At 36.1% G+C, this 16,391-nt stretch overlaps 1 protein-coding gene across 7 annotated transcripts; it reads left to right on the forward strand.

Moving 5' to 3' along the window:
- Positions 1-716: 716 nt before the first annotated feature.
- Positions 717-15,343, forward strand: LOC307145413 (cadherin-like protein 26). Of its 7 annotated transcripts, none has more exons than XM_079848519.1 (18): positions 717-809; positions 1,381-1,453; positions 4,783-4,899; positions 5,043-5,198; positions 5,308-5,452; positions 6,989-7,182; positions 7,336-7,467; positions 7,569-7,751; positions 8,030-8,349; positions 8,457-8,599; positions 9,367-9,591; positions 9,834-10,055; positions 12,458-12,576; positions 13,357-13,476; positions 13,828-13,899; positions 13,988-14,020; positions 14,114-14,191; positions 14,373-15,343. In XM_079848519.1, the coding sequence occupies exons 6-18, from the start codon at positions 7,000-7,002 to the stop codon at positions 14,577-14,579; spliced, it is 2,037 nt and encodes a 678-aa protein (XP_079704645.1). In that variant the 5' UTR covers positions 717-809; positions 1,381-1,453; positions 4,783-4,899; positions 5,043-5,198; positions 5,308-5,452; positions 6,989-6,999; the 3' UTR covers positions 14,580-15,343. The 7 variants fall into 7 exon arrangements, 5 of the variants coding, with proteins under 5 accessions (XP_079704645.1, XP_079704642.1, XP_079704644.1 ...); XR_013818954.1 differs by lacking the exon at positions 1,381-1,453 and adding an exon at positions 12,799-12,897 and having other exon boundaries at positions 721-809; positions 14,111-14,191; positions 14,373-15,335; XR_013818955.1 differs by lacking the exon at positions 1,381-1,453 and adding an exon at positions 12,799-12,897 and having other exon boundaries at positions 721-809; positions 14,373-15,335.
- The last annotated feature ends 1,048 nt before the right edge of the window (positions 15,344-16,391 follow it).

The raw sequence follows: 16,391 nt of genomic DNA on the forward strand, positions 1-16,391 counted from the left end.
ACTCATAGACATTTACCTTTAAAGGTTCCCTCTACTGCTATATTTGCTTCATATTGTCAATAAACCTGTTTCTCATCTCTACCATTATTGTTTGGAGTCTCTGTTCCGTGACAGATGTGTATTTTTTCTTCCGCATGTCAAGTGCGGGGCTCCGTATTGGATAATCAGTATGACAAATGTATATATTTTTTTATTTGGTCGAATTTGCTCTTAATTTTGAAGTCATTATTCATACTTTTCTGGTATGGTACAGTAGTCAACATTTGAAGGATCAAAACCTTTCATTAAAGTTACATGAAATTTAAACAATACCTGTTCTTGTCTTAGGACAAGTTTGTCAAAGTTGTCCTAAGACAAGAACAGGTATTGTTCAAACTTCACGTATAACTGAAAGGTTTTGATCCACTTCAGATGTTGACTACTGTATAAAGTACTTAACATTTGCTGAATTTTTTAAACTATAGTTGCCAAAGCAATATTTCTCATTTTGGTTTACTTAGTAAAAGTAGCCTACAAAAATAACTAAAACTAAATAAACTAAAACTCAATAAAACTATAGACACACACACACAAATAATTCAAATTATGAACTAAAACTATAATAGTATATCAATGATAGTAAAATGGCACTGAGCCAGTCCCTGCCCTCCCTGATTTGAATATTCCCTCCCCTCTCCCATCAGTTATATAAGCAGCGGTGAACACTATTGCTCTGTGAGAAAGAAGGAAACTCAGACTCATTCACACTGGATTGCTTGACGATCTGCTTCAGCATGAAGACCCTTCCTGTCAGTTTGCTCCTAGTGCTGGTGAGTTCAAGGTCTGTGTGATGTGTTACAGATATAGCCATGTGTTTATGTTGCAGAAACTAAGTCTAGCACACTGTATAAAGTCAGGTGAAATCCAGGTTTATGTACAATGAGCTGAATAATGTTTGATTTCCATTGAATTATTAGCTGATGTGATTATTTGCCGTGTGTCTTATAGTAAAAACTGTATAGAGCATGCTTATTTAATTAGTTATGTTGACTTGGACACATGTTGTGTGGATGAAAAGTGTCTTTCATTCCTGTATGTCTTTGAGATCATGACACATGAAGCATGAGCATGCACTTCAAGAATGGTCCGTGTAATTTTGCGCTCATTCCTTTTTCCTTTTTTAACTCGTAATTGAAAAAACGAAAAACATGCTTTCTTCTTTATTCATTTTAGACTGGTGAAAAAATATTCACATACAAACTTATTTTCCTTATATACAATGCTTATTTAATTGAAAATCAAATAATTGACATACAACTTATTTTCCGTTTTACAAAAATGCTAAATTTGATTCCTGCATTTTATTTGCGCATTTCATGGTATGGTCGATGTATTGTCCAGAGGGCTCGTCCAACCCGACTTTCTGCGTCTCGAGTACCCTTTGCTGCCAATTAACCGGTCATCAACTTACGAGGTTGGTCCTGCCTGCAGAGTGGTGAGACACAATCCCAGCAGGTTCCAAATTAACTGGAACACAATGGCCTGGTTTCACAGACAAGATTAGGCCTTAGTTCAGTTAGGACATGTAAGTAGCTTTTATAAACGTGCCTTTGAAAAAAAAAAAAAAAAAAAAACATTACTGGTTTGCATCTTGAGACAACATATCTCAAGTCTCTATCTGACTTAAGATATCTCAGTGCAAGTTGCTTTCAGTTAAAACATGCAATTTAGTCTGGGACTAGCTTAAGCCTTATCTGTGAAACCGGGTGTATGTGGACTACAACAGACAAGCCATGGTTCAATCAGTGTTTTTAAGCAGAGGCAGATCTTTGAATGCTACTGCATTTAACTGTCAGTGTGAACAAAATAAGATGCGCGATATACTAACGTCTGCGTGCTCTGGTTACGGTGTAATCAGATTTGTTTAAAACTGCCATCTGGCAGACACATCAATGATCATTATTCAAGAATATATATATTATTATTATTATTATTTTTGCGCACTAAAAATTAGATTTTTGCTATTTATAAGACTCAAAGCAGAAACATTAAAATGCATGTCCATGGCTATATCATGAGAAAAATATGTCACAAAAGCACAGCATCAACTGCTGATATACAGTAAGCTATATATTTTTAACTTCTGGATAATGATTTTATGTAATTAATTAATTCAATTCATGAGAGTTGCATTTAGTAGGGACATGTCACACCCGAAAATGACAATGACTACCACCGTGATGCATACAGCTTTGTCGAGATAACACCAGAAGTCTCATAGCCTATACTCACGAATTCTTAAACTGTTCCCTCAGTTTAACAAATCGTCGGCACGGATTAATAAACTGTATCCACGAGTTCCTAATTCCTAATTATTATTAGGCTAGGCTACCTATTTGAAGACGCTTTTATCCAAAAAAGGAACAAAGCAATTCGTCAAATGTCAGTAGGTTAGACAATAATAATACAGGGCTAAGATTATCACAAATAAACACAAGAGTTTGACGCATATCCAAGGGTTTGTGCTGAGTGTGGAGTGCGCACTACATGGTACGGAGGTGCCGGCGCTTTCCTATCAACAGTAAAATATACTCTATAATTTTTGGTCATACAGAAAAGAATAATACATCATTCGCAACTACTTTTATTTGTGGAAACTCACAATAACAAGAAAACGTTGTGCTTTTGTAAAATAAAAGAAAACAATCAGGCGCGCTTTCATGATCTCCGTGAACTGGAGCGCGTCTCAAAAATGAACTGAAACAAAAGATAGCCTATACCTACATAAAGCTTGAAATGTCCAGTTTTAAACGAACAAAATCGAATTGAAAGAAAATACCGACTTATTATGTAATCCGTAAGGTGCATTTCTCTCTAAAGGCAAAGGCGCATCCGCTTTACAGTGGAGATGGAGATATTTTTGCAGCCGACACTGATTTAGAAAACACTATTGTTAATAAACAATTAAAATGGCTCGTTATTTTTTCATACACATTATCATTAGCCTATAATTCACCTCTCTGTTCCAGAGACATATGGCTCTTCTCATTCAGCACTGCGGGAAAAATATAATTTCCGGGTTCTAATTTTCCCTTAGAAAACTAGTAAAATCGTTTTTTTTGCCATATTAGTTTGTAAATATTTTAAATGTTTAATAAAGGGGCAAATAGTCATAAACAAAAATCGTCAATATTAATTTTATTGCGCAGCATTTGGTGTGTAGCCTACAGTTCAAATTCAAATTTTGGTGTTAAACTTTGCATTTTAAAAATACAACAACCGTTCATTTTTCGTTTTTCAATTACGTGTTAGAAAAGGAAAAACGAATGGACGCAAAAGTACACGGACCAAGAATTTTGAGTTCATGCCTTAAGGTACTCTCAAATATGCTTATTAGTAAAACTAATAATTATGTGAATTCAGTCAAATGTGCATTGGCTTTATCTGTTTAGTAGGCTATTCTATATAAGCTGTACAGTTGCGAGCTTAATTTTGAAGGTTTGACATGTCATTAAGGGAATGTCAAGCAGTGCAAGCGTATATGTCCTCAAGCAATGTTAGAAAGGGAAACATCACAGAAAGTTTGATTTATAAATGTGAATGCTGGCCAAAAAAAAACGTGAAATTATAAATAAGATCCCTGCCAAACTATATGAAGGGACTTTCAACTTGACATAATAAAGAATCCTTTATGCAACATCATTTACTCTTCACAAGTTCTCCTTTGGTGCAAATTATATTTTAATTACTATGACTATATGGCAATAAATTAAAATTATTTTAATAAGCTTGTCAAAATCTTCTCAGCAAAATGTTTATATTTAAAGTAGTCAAAGCAATTTGGGGACTGCATTACAAATTTAAAAGGGAGAGAGAGAGAGAGAGAGAGAGAGAGAGAGAGAGAGAGAGAGAGAGAGAGAATGTATTTGTATTAAGGTTTATGTAATCAGATTCCAAAAATGAAATCCTTGTAGAGGATTAGATTATATGGCATTTTAAAATAGTTACTTTTTTATTGATTACATGATTACATAATATTCACATAATAGCAGTAAATGATTAAAAATGCATTACTGTCCTTAATTATTCTTTTTATCTTTTAATTTTTCCTATCCAAAAAAAAAACTATTGCTTATATATGTTCAGAAAGTCTTCCAGTTTTACAGAATAAACACAGACCGGCCACTAGTCAGGCGAGTATAATTAAATGGACTTTTGAGAGTCCGAAAAAAATGCAGATAAAATATATATATTTTTTAGTTAGTGCTTCATTTTGATTGTTTTAATTTTAATATGTTTTATTTATTTTAATTTAGCATAAGATTTAATTTGTTATTAACTTTTCATCAGTTTACGAACCCCCTGCATTTTCTTCACAAATAGTTTGGGAAACCCTGCAATAATGTAATGTTTCATGCACTTAATGTTGTTGAAAACAGAAAATGTAATCATTTTTCTTTCTCTTTGTATTTTTTTTTTTTTTTTTTTTTATCAGCATGATAAAGGATTTTACTCAAATCAATGTGATAAACGAGTTAGGTCCAAAGTAACCTAAAAGTAATCAGATTATATTGCGTGTAATGTGATAGATTATGTTACTAACTAAAAAACAAATTTCATGTAATTTGTATTCAGTGATGGACTACAATTTGTAAGTAATCTACCCAGCACTGAAGGTAATGAAAATGTAGGTAAAATAGGACGTTATGGCCGGAATTCGTGAGATTCACGTATTGAAATAACCTTTATAACAACTTTCATAACATTATTTATAACTTCTTTATTCACTTCTTTTTAACTCAGTTTACCTGGACTGTGTGTGCGTGGGCTGACAGGGGAAGACAGAAGCGCGCATGGATCATTGAATCTTTCACTATTGAGGAAGAACACCCTGGACCATTTCCATATATCCTAGGCCAGGTGAGCGGAGTTAGAAACAGTTACCTGTTTTGTCGTTCAAATTCATTTCATTTTTATAGCGTTTTTCACATTACATATGTGTACAAGTACTGGACTAGCATGATTATGTGAACATTTAAGTGTGCATGTTGTTTGTGTTTCAGATTGAACTTGAAAGGTCTTATTTAGTCAAATACCATCTAAAAGGTCAGGGTGTGGATTTAGAGCCAACGGGTATTCTCAGTATTGATAAAGAAGGTAATGTTTTAGTACATGGAAAGGTGGACTTTGAAAATAAACAAGGAATTAAAGTTCTCAGAGTAAGTACTCCCTAATAAACAAACCACTCATTGCATAATAGCATTGAAATTCATGTAAATACACTGCAAAAAAGGCTTGTATATTGACATGCGCTGGCCTCAATTACAGTTGACATTTGAAGCAAAAGACAAATCAACCAATGAAGTGGATACAAGGCTCGGGGTTCATATCCAAATATTGGACATAAATGATCATGCTCCAAAATTTCAGCAGTCGGTCTATGAAGTGACTGTGGATGAGTCACATTCTCAAGGTAACCCAGTTTAGTTTGTCCTTCACTAATTTGTTTATGAAATTGTAAAATTAAATGATTAGTTCACCCACAACAAGGCATTTGACATTTTTTTAATGTCGTTGCAGACCACTATATAATATTGTCTCTTATTAGAGAAAATTTCTCTTTCAAATTATTAGAATTGTTACACATGACACATTTTTTTTTTTACTTATTATTTAAGTTATTACAAGATATGAGAGCAAGATTTTTAAAGGTGCCCTAGAATTTGAAATTGAATTTATCTTGGCATAGTTAAATAACTAGAGTTCAGTACATGGACATGACATACAGTGAGTCTCAAACACCATTGTTTTCTCCTTCTTATTTAAATCTCGTTTTTGAAAAACACCCCTGAAAAATAGGCGACTCTCCACATAACACCGACTGTGACGCAACAGTCGGGATCATTAATATGTACGCCTCCAAAAATGTGCACATGCCAGCCCATGTTCAATGCCAGGAGGAACTGCGCAGTCAACAGTCAAATGTCAACAGGCGTGGTTGATGTTTATCTATAATCGGATACCGCATGTTTATATATAATCGGATGAAAATAATCTTACTTAAACTGTGATTAATATACAGAAAGCGATCAAAGAACAATTCCTTTCCAGTCGCCCAAGCTGTCAATCACACAGTGCGAGTTTATCTGGACACTTGCCAAAACTCGTGAAATCTGACGCTGTTACACTGCACAACAAAGCTCTTACTGTACTTACCTCATGTTTGCAATAGGTGAAAGCATTAATGAGAGTACAGAAACTGCGTTGCAATGATAAGATCTTTTTTCACGCGATCAACAGGCTGTCATCTGCTCAGTGCTCATTACTGCAACCTTTTATGTGATGGGAATAGATCTAAATACTTAAAAAACTTCTCACGATTCGTTAATCCCGATAGCTGTAATAGTAAAAACGTATAATAGCTGTAATGGTAAAAGTTTTCCAGATAGTTTCACATGTAATGCTAGATATTTCATATGCAAGCATGTCAGCCAATCACAGCAGTGGGCGTTTACACTGAAGTCTCACAGCAGCCAATCATAGCAGTGGGCGTTTACACTGAAGTCTCACACAGACACGCCCCTTCAAACAGAATGTTCAAATCAGAGGCTAAAATCAGGCAAGGAAATATGCCTTTTATTTCTAAATTATTAAAAATTTTACTAACATTATAAGGGCACCCCAGGAAACATTATAAAATAATAAAATAATCCATGCAATGGCACCTTTAATGAATAGCCCCTAAACAACTTATTTTGGTCGGTTTCTCACGCCCAACTATTGTTAAAGATACTTATTATAAAGTGTAAAGTTCTATTTCCTAAGTTCAATGACCATGGTTATTAAACAGATAGGATTGGATTCTGTAATACAGCAGTAAAAACAGCATACAGGTTTGAAACAACATAAGGGTGAATAAATAAGGACTGGGTGAAATATTATTAAATATTGAATAAATTCTTTGAGGGTGAAGAAATTACAATACATTCATCTAGCACTTTTTTTCTAGGTAAAACAGTAATGACAGTACTGGCATCTGATGAAGATGATTCAACAACAAACAATGGAACATTTGATTTAACAATCAAGTCTGTCACACCAACACCAGATAATGTTAAATTTTATATTCAGCAGCAAAAAGATGTAAATCAGCAACAGCAACAATTCGGGCACGTTTATTTTAATGGGTGTTTGAACTATGAGGTATGAAACTAATTTATTTAATTGGTAATAATAAGCTACTTTTGTACCTTTACCTGTTATTCCTTTCAGATGGAACATGCATTGCTTTTTGTGCTTTATAAATATTTCACCATTCCTACACAAGAAATCTTCTACTAAATTAATCTTTTCCAGAAAGCTCAGAAATATACAATCCTGGTTGAAGCAAAGGACAAAGGGGAAAAGATACAATTATCAAATACAAGTACAGTGATAATCAATATTTTGGACAAAAACAACAATCTTCCAGAGTTCTCTGGCAAAACAGTAGGTTTCATATTGGACTGGAAGTTTCCAAGTTTTGATGCTTTTTAATGGTAGGCATATTGTTCTATAAAACCCAACCAAATATTTGACTTGTGTTTCAGGGACCTGGGAAGGTCAAGGAGCGTGAAACTGGGGTTGAAGTTCTGCGACTGCAAGTAACAGACAAAGACACCCGTGGTTCAAAAGCCTGGAAAGCCAAATACACTATCCATGGAGATAAAAAAGAGCAGTTCAAAATTGAAACAGACCCTGATACAAACGAGGGGATTTTAACAGTTGTTAAGGTAGGCATATGGTTGACGTTTGTATTGTGTAAGTCAGCCTGCCCAAAGGTTGAGTCAGTGTTGCTGGTTTAGGCTGGTTATGATGCTCAAACAAACAGAGAAAATGTTTTGATTGCGCCAGAACCAGTTTGCACTGAAATACCTTGTCGTTATATTGTTGCCTCTGCTGGGATTGGAGCTATTTTGACATAAAAAAAGATATGAAAATATGTATGCATACATTCATGTTGACACTTCTCTGATCTCTCTTTATTTTTCGGCTCATTCCAAACACCTAGCAAATGGACTACGAGGAGCAAACATACCAAAATCTATCCATCAGTGTGCAGAACGAACTTCCTTACTTTTCATGTAAGGTCAAAAAGCAAGTAGAGAATGCCAAGTGGGAGGTCGACGTTATACCCCAAAACTCTGGCATGAGTGTTGAGAACCTCTATAATACCATTCCAGTGACCATTTATGTTGAAGATGTCAACGACCCTCCGGTATTTATACCCCCTGTTAAACACGTTCACATAATGGAGAACATAGCAGCAGGAACAAGTCTCACAACCTTCACTGCTAAAGACATGGATGGAAGCCATATAAACACATTTAAGTATGAGAAGCTTATAATATGTGTAAAACTAATGCCACTGTAGTTTATTGGAGGTACAGGATCACATATACACAGGTGAATTCATCTGGTGTTTGTTTGGTTCTCAGATTTGTTAAAGGTGAAGATATTGATGGATGGATAACTGTTGACGCAAAGACTGGACGAGTATCCACGAATAAAATTCTGGACAGAGAGTCGCCGTTTGGGATAAACAGCACCTATAGAGCAACCCTATATGCTGTGGATGATGGTAAGATGATGTTTTTTTTTTATTCAGCAAAGATGCATTCAATTGATCCAAAGTGACAGTAAATACATTTTTGTTACAAAAGATTTCTATTTCAAATAAATGCTGTTCTTTTGAACTTTTCATCAAATAATCCTGAAAAAGTTATCACTGTTTCCACAAAAATATTAGGCAGCACAACGGTTTTCAACACTGATAATAATCAGAAATGTTTCATATTAGAATGATTTCTGAAGGATCATGTGACACTGAAGACTGGAGTAATGATGCTGCAATTACAGCTTTGCATCACAGGGATAAATTGGAATATTATTGCACAATGCTACTGCATTTACTGTATTTCTGATCGAATAAACGTAGCCTTGGTGAACATAACAGACTTAAGAGAAATCTGACTGACCACAAACTTTTGAACAGTAGTGTACTTATAACTATTATAGATATTCTCATATTCTGAAGTACTTGGACAAAGAAGTTATTTTACTTTATTTACAAACTTATTTACAAATTTAATTTAATTAAGTAATTAACCACACAGAGTCCAACATTAACATCTGTTTAGCGGAAAATGCATGAAAAAAATTAGCTAGCCAGTTAGTCTTGTGTAACCAGACTTATGATAATGGCAAGTCAGTGTCAGAAATGTTAGGGTGATAAAACTGTCCTCTTATCATAATGAAGAAAGCTAAACTCATGAATGATCATGGATGGCATTATCATGTTTTGTACTCCAAATGAATTTCTGTTTACCCCATGTCTCTGATTGGCAGGTGTCCCACCGCTGACAGGCACTGGAACTCTATTTATTCACCTGAATGATCAAAATGATAACGTACCAATGCTGGAAGTGAACACAGTCAACATGTGCCTGGATACAGAGCCAACAGAGGCCAATATCACAGCTGTAGACCTGGACCTTCCTCCATACAGTTCACCTTTCCACTATGAGCTTTTAGGAGATGTTAAGGACAAATGGAGAGTTGAACCAACCCATGGTAATGTCACCTTCTACTTCACTCATCCCAGTCCACTCTACACAATTCCTCACTTAATGTCCTGTTTCAATCTGGAAAACACATCACAGAAGAAAAATAAGTTATGAACAGTGTTATGTTATGTTACTCTAGGCAAATAATGCCAGAGATCTCTTAGAAAGACAACACTCTTCCACCACCTCTTTGAGGTTGTGTTTCTGAATCTTTTAGCAGTAATACTAACACATCTTTTTCTCTTGAAGGCACAACGGTGAGTCTTGTAAAAGAACACAGTGTGTATTCAGGTCATCACCTCCTCCAGATCAAAATATCAGACCAGCAGGGATTGTCCTCCATCCAAAACCTGTCGGTCACAGTGTGTGACTGCTCTATCGCTCACAACTGCCATGTCAGGATGGCTCGGATGGCTCAAATGGGACCTGCTGCAGCCTGGATCGTTGTTCTTACAGTTCTGATCTTCATAGGTAATGCAGTGATTTACAATGTTTTGATGGTATTAACAGTCCTAATAGATGATGAAGGATTTCATAATACTAAAAAAACATATCCTTCTGTACAAGTCAATCCAACCATTAAAGGTGTGGTAAAACAACAACAAAAAATTCTGTGGAAACCTATTGAAACTGGTTTTTGAATGACATATGCTTTTGAGAATTACACTACCATTTTATTGTTTCAGACCACCAAAGATGGTGAATCATAGTGGAAAAGTTTGTGCACTAGCGTACACTTATGAGAGTCTCATGTTGATCCAGTTCTCTCTAATCATTGACTCTAATCAATGACATACCTCATACCTGTCACACTTTGGCTGACGAAGCAGACGGACAAAGCTTGATTCCAAAATATGAAAAAACTTTAATGTACACAGGGGCAGGTGAACAGGACGCAACAGCATTTATAACATAGACACAACATGTCTGCTTTGTCATTCTCAAAAAATGATCTTGCTCGATTGAGCACAGATTGTTCGGCAATCCCCGCGGGGTTTCATCTGCATGGATTAATCTGACTTAAAGGACTGATTTGTTATTCAGGGTCTCTCATCATCTCAATATCCAACAGTATTGAGGTGAATATTAGCAGAACTTATAAGTTAACCAGGGTACTCATTACCATCTTACTAGGTCGCATGGTGTTTGTATGTGATTTCTAGGCCTAATCTTAAGAACACTCACTGGTTTACTAGAGTATTTTGTTTGGTTGCGGTGATAACATTTGGACCTCCCTGTCAAGTGGTAATTCTTGTTTCTTGTTCCTTCTAATACATGTGTTCATGTATATAAGAGAACTGCCCCTCGCCACCGTTGATGCCGCAGGGTCTGTGACAGTCCATTTTTCAGTCTCTCATATACAACATTGGAGGGACATTACAAACAATGTGCGGCTCCTCGATACACTAGAAAACGGTTATTGTCTTCAAGTCCGTAACGGACCCCTGTTGTGTACCTGTATTGGCCCACTGTAGTTTGGGACCTTTGGCAAGCTCTTGCTTCAGATCCACCCCAGGGGCTTCCATTCAAAATACTTTCTTGTTCAGTAACAGGATGGGAATTTCAGACCAGTCCTCGGCCTCAGATGCTTGAACAGTCACCTCAAACATCTTCCTTTCTGCATATTATGTTGTGTGGTAGATGTATTACGTGCTGTTGAACCTGGCATGTGGTTCACCTTCTAAACCTAAAGGATGCATATTTGCACATCCAGATTACATTCAGACATTCCAGGGCAGAACATACCAATACTGTGTCCTTCCCTTTGGACTTTCTCTCTCCCCATGTGTGATCACACAATGTATTCAGGTAGCATTGGAAGTTAGCAATGCAGTGGGACAGCCTGTTGATTCTACACATCGACAAGCAGCCAACAACAACACACTGCACCTACTGAAGCATGTTGCAGCCTCAGGGCTGAAGATGAATCTGCAGAAAAGCTGTTTGTTCTTCATCAGTCAATGTGTTTTCTGGGTATGCACCTGGATTCCAGGTCAATGAGGGCAAATCACACAGTGAACAAAAGGTGGTAGCAAGGTTCCAAGTTTCCAGAAACCCTACATCGAATTCACATGACTGAACTGCTGCCTCAGCAGTCATTCATCTACTGTGGTTACACCTGCAGCCATTTCAATGCTGGTTAATAGCATTGAAGTTACTAGTGAAAACAGACAATACCACATTAGTGTTTCTCATCGATCTTCAGCATTTTTTGCTTCTTGCAGACAGACACCTCCTGTCAATTAGAGCAATGCACATTCCTGGTCAGAGCAAGAGTGTGGCGGATTCCCTTTCTCGCTGCAGCCTGAGCTCAGTGGATGGGTGTCTCCACAGACCAGTGGTTTGATCAATTTGGGAGAGATATGGGATGGTGTCAGTGGACCTCTTTGCCAGCAGGACAATAACATATTGTTCCCTATAGTTGAGCAGAATCAAGTACTAGTTCAAGTACAAGCCCTAGCTCACGTGTGGCCAGATCTCCTGCTATATGCTTATCCTCCTCTTCCACTGATCTGGGCGGTCCTGAGACGTGTGCAGGAGAGACAGCACAGGCTAATACTAATAGCTTCCTACTGTCCAACAATGTTTTTGTTCAGTCTCCTGTTAACCCTTACAACTGCTCCACCTCATCCATTGCTGGTTCAGAGACCTATTGTCTCAGATGGATGGGACAATATGGCACCCATTTCTGGAGAGATTGAAGTTGTGTGTATGGACCTTGGGGCTCCGGTACTGACTAAATCAATGCAAGATTCTCTGTTTGGTCCATAAACACTCAACCTTTCCACTATGACTAACCATTTCTGGCGGTCTTTAACTGTTAATCGAACCACGGTTGAACCAAGGTAGACATAAATTCTCTCTTTTTTCAGCAATGTGCTTGATGGTCCTTCTGATCTCCTGCAACGCAGAAAGAAAAATGATTGAAATGGACGATGGCATTGGTCATCTCATCAAAACAAATACGGAAAATCCAGGAACAGACTGCGTGGTAATTTCATCACACAACCCACAGTAGCGGCCCTTCAGTAATATTTGAATTGGTGCATTTTATTCAGTTTTAGGCAACACTTTACAACAAGGTTCTATGTGTCAATATTATGTAATAACATGAAATAATGAACCGTTCTTTTACAGCATTTGTTCATTTAATGGTATTTTTTCTTTGCTATTGTTATATACTTTACTATGTAATTTTTTCCTGTGATCAAAGCTGAATTTTCAGCATCATTACTCCAGTCTTCAGTGTCACATGATCCTTCAGAAATCATTCTAATATGCTGATTTGATGCTCAAGAAACATCAATGCATTGTGAGACATATTTACATATTATTTATTAATGAAAAGAAAACATTTATTTGAAATAGAAAGATTTTGTAACATTGTAAAGTTTTTTGTCATTTTTGGTCAATTTAATATGTCCTTGCTGAATAAAAGTAGTAATTTCTTTCAAATGAACCCAAAACTTTTGAAAAGTACATGTACTTGATGTGACATTTTTTGACAAGATTGAAATTATGCACAGTTATTGTTATTTGAAGAATGTCATTACAGTAACGTGTTGTGTAAGAAACACTGTAAAATAAAATGTTACCACATTAACTTTATAGATTTGTAAATGCTGTAAAAACTATTGTTCATAGTGCATGCTACCTAATTAATTAACAAATAATAATTAACCGAACCTTATTGTAAAGTTGTAGGCAATATAAGTGTAACTCATATTTATAGAAAACTTTTATTGTTGATTGTTTTAATTTAAATCATCAGGATGTCTTCACAAAGGGTCCTTCCAGTATAGGCATTCAGAAAACAGGTTCGTCCAATGTAAATGCCAGCTTAAAGTTGTCTACAAATGTAAATTCAAGCCACAAGGTCACATCACAAACCGTGAGTAACAAAAAAAACTCTTCATGTTTGTCTTTGGGGTTAATTAGAGCATTCTGGGAAATAATCTTTATCTTTCAAAATTATTTCAAACATAAATAATATCATCTAACATTTCTGGAAATTTTTCTGCATGTTATGTGTATGATTAATTGTTCATGAGTAATTCAAACTGAAAAATTATTTACAGAATATATATTCAGTAATTATTTTATAGTTTTATTAAAAAAATACTGTTAAAAGCAGTTCAATTGTATTTCTACTCCTTTCAAGTGAAATTCTGCATCCTGTTTGCTATCATATACAGGAGATGTAACTTTTTTTTAAATGATCTTTTTGCTTAAAAATATCCAGGTGATACATAAAACACGGGAGGCTCCACAGCTAGTCTTCCCCAACCAGATGTTCATACGCTCAATAGATAGGGTGAGTATTACAACCACAGCAAGTTTCCAATGTTTTGGTCATTTCATTGGTTTTGTGATGGACTGTTTCTGCTATGTGTGTTTTCTAGAGTTCCACAAGATCATACAGAGAAAATTTCAAAGTAAGAATGAAGTGACGGTAATAATTAATAAAATATGCAAACATCAGCTCAGCTCAGCCTCAATTACATCATAATCTGTGTTTTTTTAAGCAGCGTTCGAGTATCAGATCAAGTGCTTTTTACGGCAATGCAGCTTACGTGAGCAACAGCCTTGCTGTTATCATCAACAAGGTGATTTTATGCTTCTTTCAACATAAACTACTAATCAGAGGATTGAACACATCTACTCATTCTTTATCATTAATAATTTAGAAGCATTTAGAACCTTTAGATCATTAGAAACATGTCCAAATGTTTGACAGGATGGTCAACCATTTTCATTGCGCTTTCCTTCCCCTCTTCTTCTCTTCAGAAACTACTTGCTCTCCAAACCCGTGATGAGGAGTTTGTTGTTTATGAGCCGCACTGCTACACGGATGAAGGACAAGCTATGAAAAATGCCGAACTGGATGCACTCTCTATTCCAGAGAATGACTTTCATCCAGAGATGCTTAGCAATCTGGACAACAGGTTCTGTCAACTAGCAATAATTTCCAGACCTGACCTAATGCAAAGGTAATAGTTATCTCAAGAAGTGTAGCAGATTTTTTGAAAACTAGATACTGAATGAAAAATTTCAATAAAAAATATTGATACAGAATATTGGATGATCAGCGATGCTGAGTCAAACATTCAGGACAAATGGAACGAGGGTCTTCAAAGATGTTTCTACTGTTTAATAGTATTAATGTTTTAGGTGAGCTCAGGTTTTTGGTTTTGGGTCAGTGTAAATCAATTTTTTGTCTTGTTTTCTGTTGGCTGCAGGAGAAAATATATAATTCAGAAAGAAATATTATGTTCCGAAATATTATGATGATGTCATCGCTGTTTTTGAATATTGTACATTCTATGTTGAATTTTTTAAAACTTGAATTTTATAGTATAAATCATACATTTGAATGGAGTCTGTACGTTAAATGTGTTTAAATAATTGCAGATATTTAACATAAAAATAAAAAATTTCAGTAATGCTTTTATCTGAAATAAAACTCTAAAAATGCATGGGCGGATGTGATAATGCAGTTTTTGTTGCTGATAAGCATGTTTGAAAAGAATATATACTGTGACTGTGTTATGCAAAAACCTGTGACATATCTGGGTCTGTTGTTCCTTTGAGTGCAACATTTGTCAGCTAGAAAACTAGCGCTGCTGGTTTAGGTGTTTTTTTTTTTTAGACATTGTTGTAAAAATGTTTAACTGTGACAATTTATTTGTAAATGTACATTGACATATGCTAGACAATAAATCCTTAATAAAACTCAGTATTTCATCTACTAAAAGCAGAATGAATGGTTTTATTCTTTGGGAACTGCAAAAGTTATGTTTTATTTTGTATGTGTTAAGTCCCTTACCTGTTCAACCTGTTTTTCAACCTGTTTATTCCCAACATGCAGCACTTTTAACCACTAAGTGTCACAGTTGTGTTCTGTTTAGTTTGTTTTCATTGGACTTGTCTGCCTGTCTTCATGTCACGTATCATCATCATTATCAGTTCATCTTTATCACCTGGGTTTAGTTCATCATCATCATCATCTACATCACCTGTGTTCTGTTAAAGGGATAGTTCACTTTGAAATTAAATTTTGGTATGTTTTAGCTTACCTCAAGGGCATCCAAGATGTAGGTGTCTTTGTTTCCGCAGTAGTTTCAATTTTGATATTTTTAGGTCAAACCGTTCTTGTCTGTCAGTCGTATAATGCAGGTCTATGGTCACAATTTGAAAGAACATGCACAGAGAAGTCCAAATTAAACAATTCCCCATCGTAAGTACACATTGATGGCCTAAGACACGAAACGAGCGGCTTGTGTGAGAAAACGAACAGTATTTATATCGTTTTTACCTCTTGTACACAACCACATCCAAGTGATCTGAGGGCGCGCGCGCTTCCGGCGCTTTCTTCTTGTTTTTTTTTAAGGCGGATCGCAAACAAATATGTGCATTACCGCCACCTATCTCAGAAATGGACCATTGACACTTTCCTATACTTCTTTAACCTATCAACCGACATAAATTCCCCTTATTTACCCGCAGAGAGGCTTCATAGAATTTCATCCGGCGCTGCGGAAAAATGACCATTTCCCCCCATAACAGGAAAAAAAAAAACTCATTTAATTCGGGTGCTTTCCGGCGCTTGCACAGCGCGCACACGTCACACACCAGGAAGCGCGCGCGCTCTCAGATCACTTGGACGCTTGGACGTGGGTATTTTTTCCTGTCATGGGGGCTGAGAGTGGACGGAGGGACTGAACACGCAGCGCCAGATGAAATTCTATTAAGCCTCTATGCAGGTAAATAAGGGGAATTTATGTTGGTTGATAGGTTAAAGAAGTA

The sequence above is a fragment of the Squalius cephalus genome, assembly GCF_949319135.1.
Source record: "Squalius cephalus genome assembly, chromosome: 18".
NCBI classification, from domain to species: Eukaryota; Metazoa; Chordata; class Actinopteri; order Cypriniformes; family Leuciscidae; genus Squalius; species Squalius cephalus.

Excerpts from the sequence above, each read along its gene's own strand:
- LOC307145413 (XM_079848515.1), top strand. The coding sequence starts at position 774 with ATGAAGACCCTTCCTGTCAGTTTGCTCCTAGTGCTG. Across the intron at positions 7,752-8,029 it reads GGATTTTAACAGTTGTTAAG|CAAATGGACTACGAGGAGCA; the intron begins GTAGGCATATGG and ends CCAAACACCTAG. Across the intron at positions 9,592-9,833 it reads GAGAGTTGAACCAACCCATG|GCACAACGGTGAGTCTTGTA; the intron begins GTAATGTCACCT and ends TTTCTCTTGAAG.